The 18,011-nt window shown below is 38.3% G+C and overlaps 1 protein-coding gene and 1 non-coding gene across 4 annotated transcripts in view; one reads left to right on the top strand and one right to left on the bottom strand.

Moving 5' to 3' along the window:
* Nucleotides 1–528: 528 nt before the first annotated feature.
* Nucleotides 529–18,011, bottom strand: part of Ptpn22 (protein tyrosine phosphatase non-receptor type 22) — a 53,065-nt gene continuing 35,582 nt past the window's right edge. For all 3 annotated transcript variants that reach the window (XM_060392946.1, XM_060392947.1, XM_021634212.2), the window contains 8 exons: nucleotides 17,367–17,453; nucleotides 16,242–16,366; nucleotides 14,906–14,933; nucleotides 9,880–9,957; nucleotides 9,265–9,380; nucleotides 7,985–8,015; nucleotides 4,418–4,495; nucleotides 529–1,949 (listed from right to left, as the gene is read on the bottom strand). In XM_060392946.1, the coding sequence (XP_060248929.1) occupies nucleotides 1,885–1,949; nucleotides 4,418–4,495; nucleotides 7,985–8,015; nucleotides 9,265–9,380; nucleotides 9,880–9,957; nucleotides 14,906–14,933; nucleotides 16,242–16,366; nucleotides 17,367–17,453 (608 nt within the window). In that variant the 3' untranslated portion in view covers nucleotides 529–1,884. The remainder of the gene's footprint in view (nucleotides 1,950–4,417; nucleotides 4,496–7,984; nucleotides 8,016–9,264; nucleotides 9,381–9,879; nucleotides 9,958–14,905; nucleotides 14,934–16,241; nucleotides 16,367–17,366; nucleotides 17,454–18,011) is intronic.
* LOC132646118 (U6 spliceosomal RNA) lies at nucleotides 17,086–17,188 on the top strand. Its single transcript, XR_009584249.1, has one exon. It is a non-coding gene; the product is annotated as a U6 spliceosomal RNA (small nuclear RNA).

Below are 18,011 nucleotides of genomic sequence, written 5' to 3' on the forward strand. Positions count from 1 at the left end.
ACGTTATCTAAATGTTTTAATTGTTTTCTAAATAAATATAAACTTGCAAATAGGAAGAGCATTGTCAGCCTGACAACACTTTCAAAATCATCTCTGTTCGCAGCTTGTTGTTTACTCGCAAATCCATTTTAAGCTTCATTTCTTTAGCTTTTGCCTAGAATTGTTCCAATACATGTAAGTCCTTAAAATATTTGGAAATAATTGGCTACAGTGATGTATTAGGCATATAAAAAGCACTGTGGTTTATCATCCCTAGTTCCCACAGAAGTAACTTCGGCTGGACGAACTTCTGCAATAAAAGTTATGGTTTAAAATAGAGTTCTTGAACACCTACTGGGGATGCATTGTACTACAATAAGCAAGTAACAATACTATTCAATTTGCCCTAGCACTGGGTTTCCTAACGAAAAGTGTTAAAGCACTGTTGCTAGGTTGTATTTTCTTAAGTAAAAATATTAAACTGATAGGAATATTAAAGCAAATCCTTTAAAATAATAAAGATCCATTAACTTATTTGCTGTGTAAAACTAGGTTTGAAATATAATTTATTTAGGAAACTCCATAGTCATACAGAAGTACATTTTTTAAATTACCAGGACCTTTAAATGGTTGTGAACATAAATTGCACATGTTTATATAGGACCTTTTCTATGAAGAAAACACTATCAGAAAATTAAAAATAATTTTAAAGTGCTAACAAAAAGTAAGGTTGATTATTTTTCTAGGATTGGTAACTAAAACTTATGTGGAGGCGAGAGGCATAGGAGAAGAGGGAGGTGAGATTGGGAATGAGGGAGGGGGCTATAGCTGGGATACAAAGTGAACAAACTGTAACTAATAAAAAAAATGGGGGAACTTATGTGGAATATAGCTGAACATCTTGTTATAGCAATACAAAAATGATCACTTCCATGATTTGTACCTCATTCTCTTTAATATTTTTCCTTCTTTTACACAGCATTTGGGAAGATGGAGGAGGTGTATTCCAGCTAGACAAAAATAACATCCCAGGAAGAATAGTCACTGTCTCAAGCAGTAATTTTGTACTGCAGACACAAAGGGGTTTTCGCTTTGTTTTGTGTTTTAAGTTAAACCTTTAGGCAGCCATGATGGAGTACACCTGCAACATCAGCATTTTCAGGATCATCAGTGTGAGGCCAGCCTGGGGCTGCAGAGTGAGACCTGTCTATTTTTTTTTTTAAGTTATTTTTACTACTAAGGCGATGTATGAATTTAGTTGAAGGGCTGAAGAGATGGCTCAGATGGCTAAGAATACTTACTGCTTTTGCAGAGGACCCTGATTCAGTTCCCAGAACTCAGGTAGCAACTCAACCTGTAATCCCAATTCAAAGGGATCCAACTCCCTCTTCTGGCCTCAATGGGCACTGCACATAGATGCCATACATCCGTAGATGCAGGCAGAAACACTTGCACACATAAAAATATTTTAAAGAAAATTTAGTTGAGATCAAATTCTTACAAGCCTCTTAAAATTAATGTTTATGCTGGTTTTGTGTGTCTTTAATCCTAGCCCTCTGGAGGTAATGGCAGGGGCATCACTTCAAAGATTCAAGACTAACACAGAAAGACATAATCTCAAAACGAAAATTTACATTTACATAGAAAGCAAAATAAAGTAACTTCCAAAAATTAAAAATAAATCCATTTTAAAACATAAACTCAAGTAACAAACTTTATTGGCAGTTCCCAATTAAATGTCAAGAATATGAAAATACAATGTTGCTAGAAGTTATTCTCATTGCTTTCCTTTTAAAAGCTGTTGGCAACAATGTATTTTCATTATTGATATTATTATAGCAGTATTCTAGTATTTTAATTTATAGGCACAATTTCAAGCAATGTTCTTATAAGTACAGAAGTATATTAAATATTCCAAGTTGATGGTGGGTTTCTTGGTCCTTTGGGTTTTGAAAATCGATTTCCAAAACCTGGGGACAAAAGTAAAACTGAATGAAAACAGGTAATTTAATATAGAAACAAATATAGCATTAAAAAAGTTAATCATCCTCTTTGATTAATTTAATAATGGACTGTAAAGACATTGTAGTAATTAAAGTTTAAATGAAAGTAGAATATTGGTTTTGCTGTACTAGGGAGCAAACTAATGACATTGCATATGATAGGCAAGTATTCTGCCACTGGGCCACACCTCCAACCCAAATAATACTAATAATTAAACATAGAGTACTTACAGGTTAACTAATGGTAATAATTGTATGAAGAACCCTGATGATAGTAGCTTTCAATAGTTATCTGCATTATTCACCCACCGTGGATCACAAAACAAATTTCACTTTTATAAAATTAAACACTGTTATTTATGTGGTATTATTAAATCCAGTTCTATATCTATGCAGCCACAGAATTTCCTGAGTTTACTAAAACATCATGATTTCATAACTTAGAAAATATAAAATAATCTTGAAAGAAATGGTTCTTAAATCAGTCATAATTACTTTTCTTCCTGAAATGCACCTCCCTTGCCTCCACAAAGAAGAAGAATAAAATCTTGCATATAAAATAAAGGCTAACTGAGTACTTTCAAAAAGAATTTCAGGCTGGTGACATTTTTCTTTTTCACCAATATATATTTTTCTTTTTCAGCAATATATGTTTTTTTTTCTTCAATTGTGATAGATTTTCAAAGCATCTTAACACTTAGCAACATTGGTGCCTTAAATTTAAAAACAAAAGGTTTGAGAGAGGGAGAACAGAAAATGAAAAACTCAAAAATATTCAAATACTTTAATTTCATCACCTTCTCTAGTAACTGCTTATGTATGTAGCTAAATTTAAGTCTATAAACAAAACTATAGTCGGCCAGGCATGGTGGAAACCACCTATAATCCAAACACACACAAGTAAAGCTTGTGTTCAAGGCCAGCCTGGCATAACCAGCAAGAATCTCAGACACACACACACACAAACACACAGCACATCTACATGCCACAGCTGGAAGAAACTCATATCTGTTAACTACTGATTTTAAATGTTGGTGGAGGTATATAGAGCCTAGTTCCTATAAATTTTACTCCTTTGATAGTAAAAGAAAAATATTCACACGAAGTAGTTATACATCAAAGTCATCTCCGTCCAGGTACACTGGGTGTGAGGACGTGTTCTGTGCCCACTTAGAACAGCTGCAGTTTCAGATACCTGTATCTGATCTAATTCACCAGCGGCTGTGCTTGCCAGCACGCGTACACTGCTGTTTCTGCATATGGACCGATTCTGGGAAAATAACCCTGAACCACATGGCTTTTTTTGGGTTTTTGGTTTTTGTTTTGTTTTGTTTTTTCCCTTTAAACTTGCATGAGAAGGCAGAGTTTTTAAAGACAGAATTTCCCCATGCAAGCCCAGCCTGGCCCTGACTGCAAGATCCTCCTGCCTCAGCCATCCATGTGCTGGGATTACAGGTGTGCACCATCACAGGCAACGTATATATTTTAACATTCTTAGAATTTATATTGCCACTACTAAAGGGAGCAATGAATAGTAAGTGCTTTTAAGTACATAAATTGTTAAAATCTAGGCACGTTTGAGAAGAAGCAACATGGATGCAGCTAAGATTTTCTTTCAAGGTCAGAGCAAGATCACATCAAGTGGTCCACATGTCACTCAAGTGAGTTAGAGAAAAGATGGAAGCAGAACACTACTATAACCAAGGCAAAGTTGAGTGTTTTTTCATAGGTTATACCATGTTCCATATGAATGTTTTTAACTAGTTTCATACAAATCTTAGCATTTTTGCTTGTTGGTTTTCTGAGACCAGGTTTCTCTGTGTAGCCTTAGCTGTCCTGGAACTCGTAGTCCAGGCTGGTCTCCAACTCAGAGAGCTGCCTGCCTCTGCCTCCCAAGTGCTGGGATTAAAGATGCACACTAACACTGTCTAGACAGATGTTAACTTTTAAATTGCAACAATTGGAATGTTGAGTTAGTAAAATGCAAACCATTAGCTAAAGAAACAGAGCATTTCTAGTAAACATTTCCTCAGAATGAGACTACAAGGACTATAATGACAGAGACTGTTCCCTCATTTTCTGCTTCTCCCTCTGAAACAAAATTACATTTGGGCAATTGTATGTCTTCCTAGCAGTGCTACATTTTCTGATCTCTTCTACAGTTTTAAAAGTTAATTTCTTTTACGTGTGTTTGTGTTGTGTGTTTGTGTGTTTTGCCTCCATGTGTCTGTGTAGTATGTGCCTGCAGTCCCTGCAGAGGCCAGCAGGGGACATTGGCTCCTCTGGAGCTGGAGTTACATTCATTGTGAGCCACTGTATGGGTGCTCAGACTTGAACCTGGTCCTCTGGAAGATCCAGTGTGCTTATTCACTGAGCCATCTCTCCAGCCCTGATTCATACACATTTTTAACTCTGCTATAAAATAATACACATACCAAAATTCAAAAAACAGCTGGAGTTTTTTGGCTGAACACATTCTGTAGGCTTGCTTGGACAGGAAGAATTACAAACACCTGTAATCAGAGGAAAAATATGTAGGGTAAAGAATGACAACAGATTTAGATTACTGTTTATTTGCTTGCATGATTATTTCCTCCAGAAGATTACAACGAAATTAATATATCAGTATTATATTAAAAGTTTCCAAAAATGGTTGGAATTATATTTTGTATTATCATTACGGTAGGGAGAGGGGAAAGGTCTCAGTTTGTAGGCCTGAACTCAATATATATGCCAGGCTGTCTTGACTTGTACTCTTCCTGCCTCAGCATCCCAGCTACTGGGATTACAGGCCTGAACAACCATGCCAAACAAGATTCACAAATCCACTACATTAGATTCATATTTGGCCTTGGGGTTTATCTTTGTTCCCTGACCAGTCATAATATGCTTTCCATGACTCACATTAATTAATCTATGGCAAGCTAAGGTTTTTCTTATATTGTCCTCTATTCCTAAATCTCCTTCTTTATTTTCCAGCTACTTTGCCTCAAAGATGATTCTAAGTTAGGGCCATAATCTTCCATTGTTATATTTCTTGGTTTGCTATTGTATTTATTATGTGTTGAGTGTGTGTAATGTGTATTTACTATGTGTAATGTGTGTGTGTGTGTGTGTATGTTCCTAACCCCTTAATATATACATATATCAGTTTCTACCCAGTTTTAAAAGGAATTCTGTAAAACTGGGTATACCTTTGACATGTGCATGGTGTTACAGGAATAAAGATTCTCAGCTTTATATAAACTTTCTCAAAAACAGTTTATAAATAAGGAAAAATTACTGCCTACTTTTTGTTTTCAGCATTCAAAACACAATGTGAGAACTGAATATATGTATTTACACATATATATGTAATATTAGGCTTCTAAGAACATCTAGAACATTTCCTTTCTTGAGTATGAATCTCTAGAATACATAGTATATTTCAGTAATTTTCAATTAAATGCATATGTACTAAATACTGTGTGTCAGGAACTGGGCTAGGAACTGAGGCAAGACATGAACACAGCTGCATGAAGATAGGGATGTGCAAGGATGTCAACAATCTCCACATGTTAGCTGAAACAAGGTATTTGTCCCAAAGAGGAACATTCTTTCTTTCTTTCTTTTAAGAAAGGTAGCAAAGATTCAGCAAAAGTATATTAGAGGGAACTAATAATAGCTTGTCTCCGGTTATTTTTATGCTGCCTGCTCAACATGTATTCTCCAGATAAAATTAAAATTTCCCTTTACATCCTCCCCAACTTTCAGTTTCCACATATCAAGTGGAACTATTTCTACTGGTAGAATAATGAAATGACTAATAGTCAGGGCTGAGTTCCACTGAGGACATTGGCATAGCCACATGATATGTGTGTAGGTCTGACCTCAATACGATGTAATCAGTAACCACATGTAACTGTTTGGCTAAATATAAGACATAGTATCCTGCCTAATTGAAATGTTAAATATATTGTTAAGAATTTAAATATATTGTTAAGATTCAGGCAGGGGCAAAGGAACCAGGCCAATTTGTACTAGTCATCAGACTACTGCTTAAGCAACCAGGAAAAAGCTAATTTTTTCCATCATAAGCCTGAAACCACATGATTAAAAATATGCCTATGAGTAAGCTTATAAAATAAAACAAAACTGGGGCTAGAGAGCTGGCTCATTTGGTAAAATGTTTGCTGAGCAAGTATGAGAAACTGAGTTCAGACACCCAGCACCCAGGTAAAAAGCCAGAGTGACAGTCATGTGCCTATAATACTAGCATGTGGGAAATGAAGGGAGTAGGATCCCTGGAGCTTACTGACCAACTAGTCTTGCCAGTTGGTCAGCTCTTGGTTCTGTGAGAGACCCTATCTGAAGAATAGGGTAGCTACATGCTTGATGAAGATGTGCATCCACCTCAGACAGCACATGTGCACACATGTGCACAGAGGCATGTACACACACATCAGAATGAACCAGAGCTCTATAGAATGAGAGGTTAGCTACCTATTGAATTATTTGGATTCTTTTTTTTTTTTTAGATTTTTTTTATTTTTTATTTTTTTTATCAGTTACATTTTATTAACTCTGTATCCCAGCCGTGTCCCGATCCCTCATTCCCTCCCAGTCCCTCCCTCCCTCCCTCATCTCCACCGTGCCCCTTTCCAAGTCCACTGATAGGGGGGGACCTCCTCCCCTTTCATCTGATCCTGTTTTATCAGGTATCTTCAGGACTGGCTGCAAAGCCCTCCTCTGTGGCCTAACAGGACTGCTCCTCCCTTCAGGGGTGGGGAGGCCAAAGAGCCAGTCATTGAGTTCCTGTTAGAAATAGTCCTTGTTCCCCTCGCTTTGGGAAACCAATTGGTTACTGAGCTACCACAGGCTACATCTGAGTAGAGGTTCTAGGTTATATCCATACATGGTCCTTGGTTGAATGTCAGTCTCAGAAAAGACCCTGTGCCCAGATATATTTGGTCCTTGTGGAGCTCCTATCCTTTCCCCATCAGGCTAACTCCCCTTCTTTCTTATGGTTCCCTGTACTCTGCCAAAGGTTTGGTCATGAGTCTTTGCTTTGAAAACACTGCTAGTTAGAGTCTTTCAGATGCGCTCAGTAGACTCCTGTCATACGTTCAATGCACATCCCATCTGTCTTTCTAAACGAGGATTGATCATCTTACCCCATGTCCCCTCTCTTGATTATCTTTTTTAGGTGTATAGATTTCATTATGTTTATCATATCTTATTTGGATTCTTTTAAGACAACAATAAATGCTTCTCTTATGTTCCAATTAGCCTAAATTGGGATTTTTGTCACTAGCAACCATAGTATTTCTGAGCAATTAAAATTTCCCACTACTGCTCAGCTGGTAACAAAGTGTACTGTGTAAATCTGAAGGCCTGAGTTTGTTCCCTAGAACTCATGTAAAGGTAGAGGGAAAAACCAACTTTACAAAGTCCTTTGATCGCCATACACAAGTTGAAGCATGTGCCCCATCATACACGTGTGCACATACACACACACTAACAAAATTTACGTGAAATTTGTCCCACTAAAATGGGCATCATGGTTGCCAGCTTCTACTCTTGTTGCCTTCAATGCACTCTCCACACAGCCTGTGGGTTTTTATTTTATTACAATATAGCAAAATAGGAAGCAACAGACTTTGACTCCTGGTAATACTTGTAAAAGTGGAAATGTGTCAGTGCTTATTTCATTAAATCAACACATTTGTTTCACAATATGCTTTGTTGTTACAGTTTTCAAAGAAATATCTAAGGTTAGACGGCTAGGAGTTTTAAATAACATTTATTTCTAAGCATCTTGGAAAGGGTAGAAAACACCAAACGTTGTACTAATTATTCTTCTGTCATTAAACAGCAGCCCTACCTAACATTGGCCTGATGGAGCCCAGCAAAGTAACGGCCTGGGTGAGTGCTCTGACCCACAGGTCCCATATGAAGATGTTTGGGAATGATAGGATGATACTAAAAATTGTGTGATTTTAATAAGTTTTAGATGAACTTACTTTTTTTCATGTTTCGGAAAATCTTCAAACTCTGTTAAAGTGAAGAAAGGGAGGAAAGTTAATGTTTTTCCTCAAAAGTTCAAAATGCTTTAGTCAACTGGAAATCTAGACCTAACAGAATAATAATAACGGGATAACAATAGCGTTCGGAACCGGCCAACAGCCTCTGAGGGTGGCTTTGCCTTTCAGTCATGTCCTTGTTGTCCATGTTTATTTTATAGTTACGGATTTCTGGCAGGTCATCATATATCGGACAGACCCTCTGACTACAGCACCAGGTGCAGGTGGCTTCCTCTCCAGTTTGGTCTTTGTCTTTGATATTTAAGTTAAGTTGCTTTCACTGTACAGAAAGTTTCTGTTCCATTTAGCAGAATGTATGTATCTTTTCCCCTACTGCCTCTGATTTTTACCTTTACGAGGCCATTCATACCCCAGAGTTAGAAAACTATCTTAACAAAAGTACTCTTGTAACGTGGAGGGAGGGTGGTTTTTTTGTTTATTTTTATTTTTTAGGTTTTAAAAAAAATTTTAGATTGATTTATTATTTTATGATGTTTTCCTTGCATGTATATCTATGCACCATGTATATGCCCAGTACCAAGGAGACCAGGAAAGGGCATCATCAGATCTTCTGGAACCAGGGTTAAAGACAATTAATATCCACCATGTAGGTGCTGGAAATTGAACTCAGGTCCTCTGGAAGAGCAGTCAGTGCTCTTAACCTCTGAGTCATTTCTCTAGTTCCTTTTTAGTAATTTCATATGTAGGTACACATTTTAACATTTAAATCTTTTCTCTATTTAGACTTTATTCTGATGTGGATGTTAATTATAGATCCTAATTTTTTTCTACATCATTATTTAGACCAACAATTTTTTTTGAGACATGGTATCATGTATCCCAGCCTGGTCTTGAACTTCTGATCCTCCTGCCTCCACCTCCCAAATATTAGGATTTAGATATTACAGACATGCACTGCCATACCTGGGGTCAAACTCCAGGCTTCAGGCATGCTTTAGGCAAGCAGTCTACTAACAGATTTGAAACCATCCAACCCTATGCCTTGGTTTGAGCATGCCATATTGTACTAAATCCCTACATATATGTGTGTGTATAATTACTCTCATTCATTGCATGTATTTGCTTTCTGTTGATTTTGACTATGTGAGATCAAAACTCAGTTTAATTAAGAGGCTTAATCTAATTTTCAATCTTAAGGCTGTGGAGAGAAAATCTGTAGTAAGGGAAACTCTGGGATGTTTTTAAACCTCTAGTCTGACCTTGCTCCTTGTGAAACTTTTCCCAGGGGTCTTCAGTGTTTGCTTAGAAGATGTTGCACTCTCTGTGGTCTCAGGAGAGCTGGCAGAGTGAGCCTCCATGGGTTGGGCCTGCATACCTTAACAAAAAAGAAAAAAGGAAAGAAAAAATGTTTTGTTGTATAGTTTCTTAAGCCTATGATTTAAATAGTGTATATTCAGGCATGGCCTATACATTTGGCCTTTAAGTATCATTTTCAGTATATGTTATAGACTTTAAATTTTATTCTTTTACTTTCAGTGTAGGATTTACCAATTTAACTTTATTGGGTTTTTTTTTTGTTTGTTTGTTTGTTTGTTTTAGACAGGGTATCATTGGGTAGCTTTGACTGGTCTGGAACTCAGTTACCTGCTTCTGCCTTCTAGCAAAACTTCTGGCAGAAACTTTGTTTTTGTAAGACAGGGTCTCACACAGCTTAGACTGTCCTTAAACTGTTTAGCCAACGATGATCTGGAATCCCCTATCCTCTTGTCTTCACCTCTCAAGTGCTGAGATTCCAGGCATAGACTGCCACATTTATTTTAAACTTGTTAACATTTTACTTTATAACTTCTTTTTGGAAAGTACTGCCAACTTACAGTCCTCATCAGCAAGAAAAAAGGACTCCAGAGTTCTTTCTGGGAGCGGAGGTGGAGGAGAATCATCCTGCTGTCGATCTGTAATAAGAAAAGTATATAGCAAGACAAAGAAATCTGCCCGTTAAAAGTCAGGTTAGGACCCATTTTGTAACTCTGTAATTTTTGGTGTTTGTAATTTTTCCTGTTGCTGTACCAGCACACCCTGACAAGAGCAACTTAAGGAAAGGAGTATATGTTGGCTCGTAGTCCCCGTGTCTGTAACATCGTGGTGGGCTCATCCTGGGGACAGGAGCTCAAACTCAGCTGCCGACATTGCATCCATGGTCAGAAAGCAGGGAGTGATGGATCCCAGCACCACTCAGCCAGAATTGTTCTTACTCAGCCCAGGGCCTAGTCCAGGGGAGTTAGTGCTAACCCCTACAGGGTGATCTTCTCACTGCAAGCTGCTCAGGATTACTCCTCACAGGCATGTGCGAAGGCTAGCTAAATCAAAATAATCCCTCACAGATGTACTGGAGGCCTGCTTCCTGGAGAATTCCAGAGCCTGTCAAACCAACCATCACAACCCCCAAATCAAAAAGGATCTGAACATAGGAATGCAGGTGTGCGCCACCATGTCCAGCTGGCACAAAGGTTTGGACCATTTGCTGCCTTCCTCGGCCTCCATCTCCTGGGGTGGACATAGCAACAATAAAATGAACACGATGTAAAAGAAATCATCCAAACAATGACCAGAGTCTGGAAAGTTAGCTCTTCCGCATTGCCAGCCAAGGAGCACAGGGTTCATAAAAAACTCAGGAGCTCATTTACAGATGTATTCTTCTGAAGAAATTGGAAATGGATTTTACCAAGGCTTGAGAACCAATTTATTTTATAAACAAATTTAAAGGATAAAGAAACATGTTAGATTAGTCATGAAAATACAATTAAATTTAGAATTTTAGAAATTTAAATTAAATTTAAATTAAATTAAATTTAAATTTAGAAATTTAGAATTAAATTTAGAATTTTCCTTTAAGACCAATAAAATACAAAAAAAAAGAACTGTTACAAATATTTAGAGAAAAAAAATGCAATGTATAGTAAGCCAACTAAGCTGACTATAAAACTTTTTTTTTAATTTTTTTTACACAGGCTCTCACTATGTAGACCAGGCTGGCCTGGAACTCACATAGGTCCCCCTGTCTTTGGATCCTAGTGCTAGAGTCAAAGCCATGCTCCACCACAGAAATGCCAGGCTGAAAAGGCATTTCTGAGATAGCTGGAGAAGACAATGTAGAGTGAAAATCAAATAATATTAGAGGACTAGTTATATCAATTGATGATGCTACATGGTAGAGCTAAGGTACATGTTTGCAATTTTTCATAATAATTTTAAATAGTGTAATTTCCCATAATGTAAATACCTAAAATACAAAATGTTCTAGTGACATAAATAGCTTACCATACACTGCTAAGTATTGTTTTTTGGTTTGGTTTGGTTTGGGGTTTTTTTGAGACAGGGTTTCTCTGTGTAGCCTTGACTGTCCTGGACTCGCTTTGTGGTCCAGGCTGGCCTCAAACTCAAAGAGATCTGCCTGCCTCTGCCTCCCTGAGTGCTGGGATCACAGATGTACCCTACAGCGTCCTGCTCACTGCTAAGTGTTGTTTCATAGGATGTTGGTATATTCTGAAAATGAAAATAAGCACTGGCTGTCTTAGAACCAGGCCTCGAATTTACAGGGAGCCTGCTGCCTCTGCCTCCCGAGTGCTGGCATCACAGGTGTGCACCACCACACCCAGCTCTTTAAATTCTGTTAAGATAAATTACATAAAATATCACAATTGTGCATAGAATGAGGTACCATGTATTTCAATGCATGTATACATTGTATAATATTAAACGAAGTAAACATTTTTACTCAAACCTTGATTATTTATAGTGAAAACACAGAAGTCATTTTTTTCCAATCTTTAGAAATGAACAATGTGTGGCTTTTAGTAGTCCATGAGCCATGCAACAGCATAGTAGATCTCCTTACTCCTACTGGTAACTTAGTGCCCAGTGACCAACTCTGACCATCTCTCTTCTCCCTCTGGCAACCACCACTGGACTCTCAACTTCTGTGAGATCAACTTTTTTATATTCCACATATCAGTAAGATCATGAAATGCTTGTCTTTCTCTGCCTTTCTTGTTTCATTTAACATAGTGACCTCCAGTCCTACCCATGCTGTCATAAATGACAGAATTTCATCCTTTTCCTTGCTGAGTGGTACGTATACATGTGTACATACATAAATATATATATGTACATATACCACATTTTCTTAACCATGAATAAGTTGGTGGCATATAGATTGTGTTTTTAATTGCTGTAGATAGTGCTTTTGTGAACATATAAGCACAAGTGTCTATTTGCCTGCCATACCTGGGGTCAAGGTATATACATACCTTTGTGTATATACTCAGGAGTGGGGTTTCTAGATCAAGTGGTAATTTTTTTTAAAAAAAAAACAAAAAACCTTCATACTGTTTTTTTTTTCTTTCCTCCTTTCTTACCTTCATCTCTTCTTCCTTTCTATCCCTCAGATTTTTTTCTTTTTTTTTTGAGATAAGGTCTTAAAGGCTGGCTTCAAGCTCATCTTTCTCTCCACCTCTTGATTGCCAAGTTGATAGGATTTAGAATCAACATGCAGATGAACTTCTTGGCATGTTTCTGAGGAAGATTCGTGATTGGGTTACTTAGATCCAGCTGGGATCCACGACTGAATAAAGAGGAGAAAGTGAACTGAGCACCAGCGTTCATCTCTCCCTGCTTCCTGGCTGCAGATGTTCTGTGAACCTCTTCATCCTCCTGTTACTATGCCTAGCTAGGCAGCATGATAGTCTGTATCATCATGAGAGACTACCATCATGAATGTGGTGGCTTGAATGAAAATGGCCCCAGGGGCTCAGAGACTGGCACCATTAGGAGGCATAGCCTTGGTGGAATATGTGCGGCTTTTTTGGAGGAAGTGCATCGCTGGGGATGGGCTTTGAGGTCTCATACACTTAAGCCAGGTCCAATATCTCATTCTCTTCCTGCTGTCTGTTGATCTTGATGTAGAACTCTCAGCTCCTTCTCTAGCATTATGTCTGGCTGCATACTACCATGCTTCCCACTATGGTGATAATAAGCCTCTGAACTATAAGCCAGCCCCTATTAAATGCCTTCCTTTATAAGTTGCCATGATCATGGCATCTCTTCACAGCAACAGAAACCCTAACCAAGACAATGATGTACTCTTCTATTAAACTGTGAGTGAAAAGAAACCCTTTTTTTTCCCATTAAGCTGCTTTTGTCAGGTGTTTTTGTCACAGCAGTGACATAATAACACACACAAAAAAATACAGAAAATATTAGTACTGAGAAGTGAGCCGTTGCTGTGATAAAGTTGGCCATGTTGTTGTTCTAGGCCTTTGGAATTGCTTTAAAGGAGGAAGGTGGAGAAATGTGTAACTCCATGCTGGAAAATCCTAAAATGCAATAAGCAGAATTTAATGGAACTTTCTGGTGGGAGATTAGAAGACCAAAATTTGGAGAGAAGTGTGAGTATTAGAGGCCTAGCTTGTAAGTTTCAGGGGCAAACAAGGACTCTATAGGAAGCTCAATTAGAAGCCATTTTGTTTATATCCTGGCTTCTAGCTGTGCTCTGGATACAGGAGTGATGGACTAGTGTGTTAGTGGAAGTGGTTCAAACAGAATAGTATTAGGGCTGTGGCATGCCCACCTCTTTCTTTTATTCAGGTCTACAGTTTTAGTAAAAAGTGACGCAGTAAGAATCGTTCAGCTTAGCTAGGCGCAGTGGCACACAGTGATCCCAGCATTTAGGGAGGAAGAGGCAGGTGGATCTCTGTGAGTTTGAGGCCAGCCTGGTCTACAAAACAAGTTCTACACAGCCAAAGCTAGACAGAGAAATCCTGTCCCCTAGACCCCACCCCCCAAAAAAAGACCATTCAGTACATCCTATTCACACAGGACCCTTAAATTGTGAGTCACTAAAGTCAGGCATGGTGGTGCACACCTTTAATCCCAGCACTCTGCTCTGGAAGCAGAGGCAAGCAGAACTCTGAGTTCAGGGCCAGCCTCATCTACAGAGCAAGTTCCAGAACAGCCAGGGATACACAGAAAAAAACCTGTCTGGAAAACATACACACACACACACACACACACACACACACACACACTACATACATAAAGTAAAATCTGACTTACTAAGGTAATGTTGAGCATAGCTATGCTTGTCAGATACATAATAAACGAAGGTTTTCTAAGTTAAAGAAGATTGTTGCCTTTGCTGTGTGAGACTTTTTATTTGAAATAATTTCACTTGACTATTCTTTTTTATGCTTCCTTATTGTTTTTTTTTTTTTAATGTCTTGTTCAAAAAGTTCTCACCCATTGCAAATTCCTGAAGTCTCTCTTCCAGTCATTTGGTAGTTTTTAGTCCTGTAATTAAACTTTAGTAGATGTTGGGCTGGTTCTGTTGACTGGTGAGGTAGGTCCCGCCTTCATCATACATGCGGGCACCACACAGAATCATTTGTTGAAAAGACTGTCCTTTTCCCCGTTCATGTTCACAGCATTTTTGTCAAGTCAGCTGGCTACAGAAGCATGTGTGGATTTACTTCTGAGATATTTATTCTGGTTTGTGTGTCTCTTTTTAGGTCAGCACCTTGCATTTCTGATTTCTCTGGCTTTGTGGAGTTTGAAGTCAGATAGTATAGTAGTTTTCTGCTTTGTTATTTTTACACAAAATTGTTTTGACTATTTCAATCTTAAAAAATCCTATCTGAAATAATATTTTTAAAAGGATCCTACCTTTACTTTGCCCATGGCAAAACAAAACTGTAAGTTTGGGAAAATCAAAAATCAATCAAGACAGCAGAGGCTATTACAAGAACCCTGAATCCCCCTGAGGTGAGTCACTCTAACCTAATGAGCTGTTCTTACAAAACAAGTTCTTAGGACTAAACGTCATCTAAAGTCAAGACATGTCTTTACCTGATGCGGGACTTCGGAGTTTCACATTCTAAATGGGTGAGGAGGAAAAAAATGAAAGAGTAACATGTACACACACAATACAAGCTTGACTCAATAAATAGCATTTTTAAAAATTATAGTTTACAAATAACTACAGTGATAACACTAATTATTAATTCATAAGTGTGCTGAATTATAAAAGGCAACCCTTAACTCTTACAGTGATTTTCATAGTTTTATATCATATGGAAATTAGTTCTAAATTGATCTTCTGAATTATTTCTTTCATAATTTAGAACATTACCCTAAAAATTTATTTGGAAATGAGTTGTTGAATTGTAATTACTTTATGACACTGAAAAGGGCTGATTGTTATTTGCTATGTGAGTTATGAAAAAGGCCATTATGTGTGTGCATACTATTAACAGTAATTGTAACAACATTACATTAACAATGTAATTTTCCAGCACTACAATTATAGGAGCTATTTTTAAATTCAGGATTAAACCTGGAGTCTGACAGTGCTGGACAAATGTTAACACTAAGCTACATCCCTGTAGGAACTTCTAAATGTTTAATTAATTTTCTGATCTCTGAAATCAGTGTATATATTGATAAAGTTGGTTCAAAGAATATATAGAAATGCATAACAGGTTATCAGAAACAGATTTTTCTTCTAGAATCAGGGAACATTATTCCAAGTGGTTCATCTTAAATAATAAGCACATGCCATTAAAGGCTGCTATCTGTGATTTCACTGCTAACATGATCCAGCCCACGAATTGACTTGTTTTTGCCTTAACTGTCTTTTTAATAATCAGCTCAAATGTTTTCTTTCACTGGTCCTTTCTGATGACTCTCAACATGAAAAGCTCTCCCGTCCTTTGAATCCCTCTATCTTTCCCATATCATTGGTACATGGTCTTGGCATACTAAACATAAAGATTCACGTCAAATGTAAGCTTCTTAAGAGTGAGAAAATATGCCTTGCATATCCTTCTTATCCCCAACATCATCCTCTAGCATGTTATTTTACATTTAGGACCTATCAATAATTATTGAATGACAGCTGTTAAAATGAATAGGGTTGGGGAGGGCAGAGTCCCAGTACTTGCCCCTCTGGCAGAGGACCTCTGTTCAGTTCCCAGCACTCACATGGTGGCTCACAACCATCGGCAGCTCCAGCTCCCATGCCCTCTCTCCTGACTTCTGCAGGCACAAGGCACACATGTACACAATGTACACACAGGCAAAACATTCTTACACCTAAAACAAATGTGCCTAAAAAACAAAATGTGTACAAGAAAACTATTGTCTGTTGAATACAAATGAGTTGAGTCAGAAAAAGTTTACGAACCTTGCTTGGTGTAAGTCCCACAGAGTTGTGGATATTTGATTCAGATGTTCTACTTGGTTCCAGCAATGCTCCAGTGTTCATCTTCATCAGAGGTAAAGGTTCAGCAGCACTTGCTGAGAATTCTCCTGAGAGAAGTGAATGTGCCCGGTTCTTAGGAAATCATCTTCTTTTTTAAAAATTGGTTTATTATTTACTACAATTTATTTACTTTGTATCCCAGCTGTAGTCCCCTTCCTCATCTCCTCCCATTCCCATCCTCCCTCCCTCTTCTTCCTCCATGCCCCTCCCCTAGTCCACTGATAGGGAGGTCCTCCCCTACTATCTGACCGTAGCCTATGAGGTCTCATCAGGACTGGCCATATCCTCTTCCTCTGTGGCCTGGCAAGGCTGCTCCCCGCACCCCCCCCCCATGGGGGAGGTGATCAAAGAGCAGGCCACTGAGTCCATGTCAAAGACAACCCCTGCTCCCTTACTAGGGAACCCACATGGCAACTGAGCTGCCTGTGGTCTACATTTGAGCAGGTGATCTAGGTCCTCTCCATGCATGGTCCTTGATTGCCACATCAATCTCTGCAGACCCCGTCGGTCCAGATTTTTTGGTTCTGTTGCTCTCCTGTGGAGCTCCTGTACCCTCCAGGTCTTTGTATCTCCTCCTTCTTCCATAAAGTTTCCTGCACTCTGCCCAAAGTCTGACTATGAGTCTCAGCATCTGCTTCAATACCCTGCTGGGTAGATTCTTTCAGAGGCCTGCTGTGGTAGGTGCCTGTCCTGTTCCCTGTCTTCTCCTGCTTCCGATGTCTATACTGTTTACCCTTCTGAATGAGGATTAAGCATCTTTCCTAGGGTCCTCTGGCAGTACAAATACTAAAATTGGAATGATACAGAGAAGATTAGCATGGCCCCTGTGCAAGGATGACATGCAAATTCATGAAGCGTTCCATCTTTTTTGGATATTAGCCATATAATACAAGATAAACATACTAAAATCAACAGTACTAAAGAAGATAAACATCAAGGAATGAGGTTCTTTTCAAAAGAGGCAAAGGGATGCTCAGCAGCAGCACACCAAACACTGACAGGACCTGAGAAGGAACACACACTTCATACTTACTGACTTGTACTCACCAGCTTCCTCAGCCACAATGAAAGACTCTGGCGTTCTTTCAGGGAGTGGTGGGGGGATTTCGTCCTCATCTGTTCTTGGAGAAGTAGCTATCAGAGTAACAGAAATGTAATCACAATTTTTGTTGGGAATAAAGGAGAGTCTTACATTCTAATGTAATCCTAAATATAAACTTAACAGATTTTTATTTACTTACTCCAGGAAAAAGAATAAATTTGTCTGTAGGTAAAAACTTATGCTTTGAAATTCTTTACTGAGTTTAAAAGTCTGAATGCCCCACATATTTGGATGGGATTGCTGCCAGGATGGTTTGAATTGTTCTCCAGTCACTTAAACATTCATTTTAAGAAAAGATTTTTAAAAATCTTTTCTTGCTGGGTGATGATGGCACATGCCTTTAATCCAGAACTGGGGGTTGGAGAGGAGGCAGATCTCTGTGAGTTCAAGGCCAGCCTGTCTATAGAGGGAGTTCCAGGCCAGCCACGGCTACACAGAGAAACCTTGTCATTAAAAAAAAAAACAAAAATAAAACAAAAAAAATCTTTTTTATTCCATATGGAATCCAAAATATTGATGTTTGTTACAGAAATAGAAATGGTTTATCAATAAAGAGTAAGAAACTTCTGGGGACAGAAGTGGACAAGAGA

Source organism: Meriones unguiculatus, chromosome 10, assembly GCF_030254825.1.
Source record: "Meriones unguiculatus strain TT.TT164.6M chromosome 10, Bangor_MerUng_6.1, whole genome shotgun sequence".
Classification (NCBI taxonomy): domain Eukaryota; kingdom Metazoa; phylum Chordata; class Mammalia; order Rodentia; family Muridae; genus Meriones; species Meriones unguiculatus.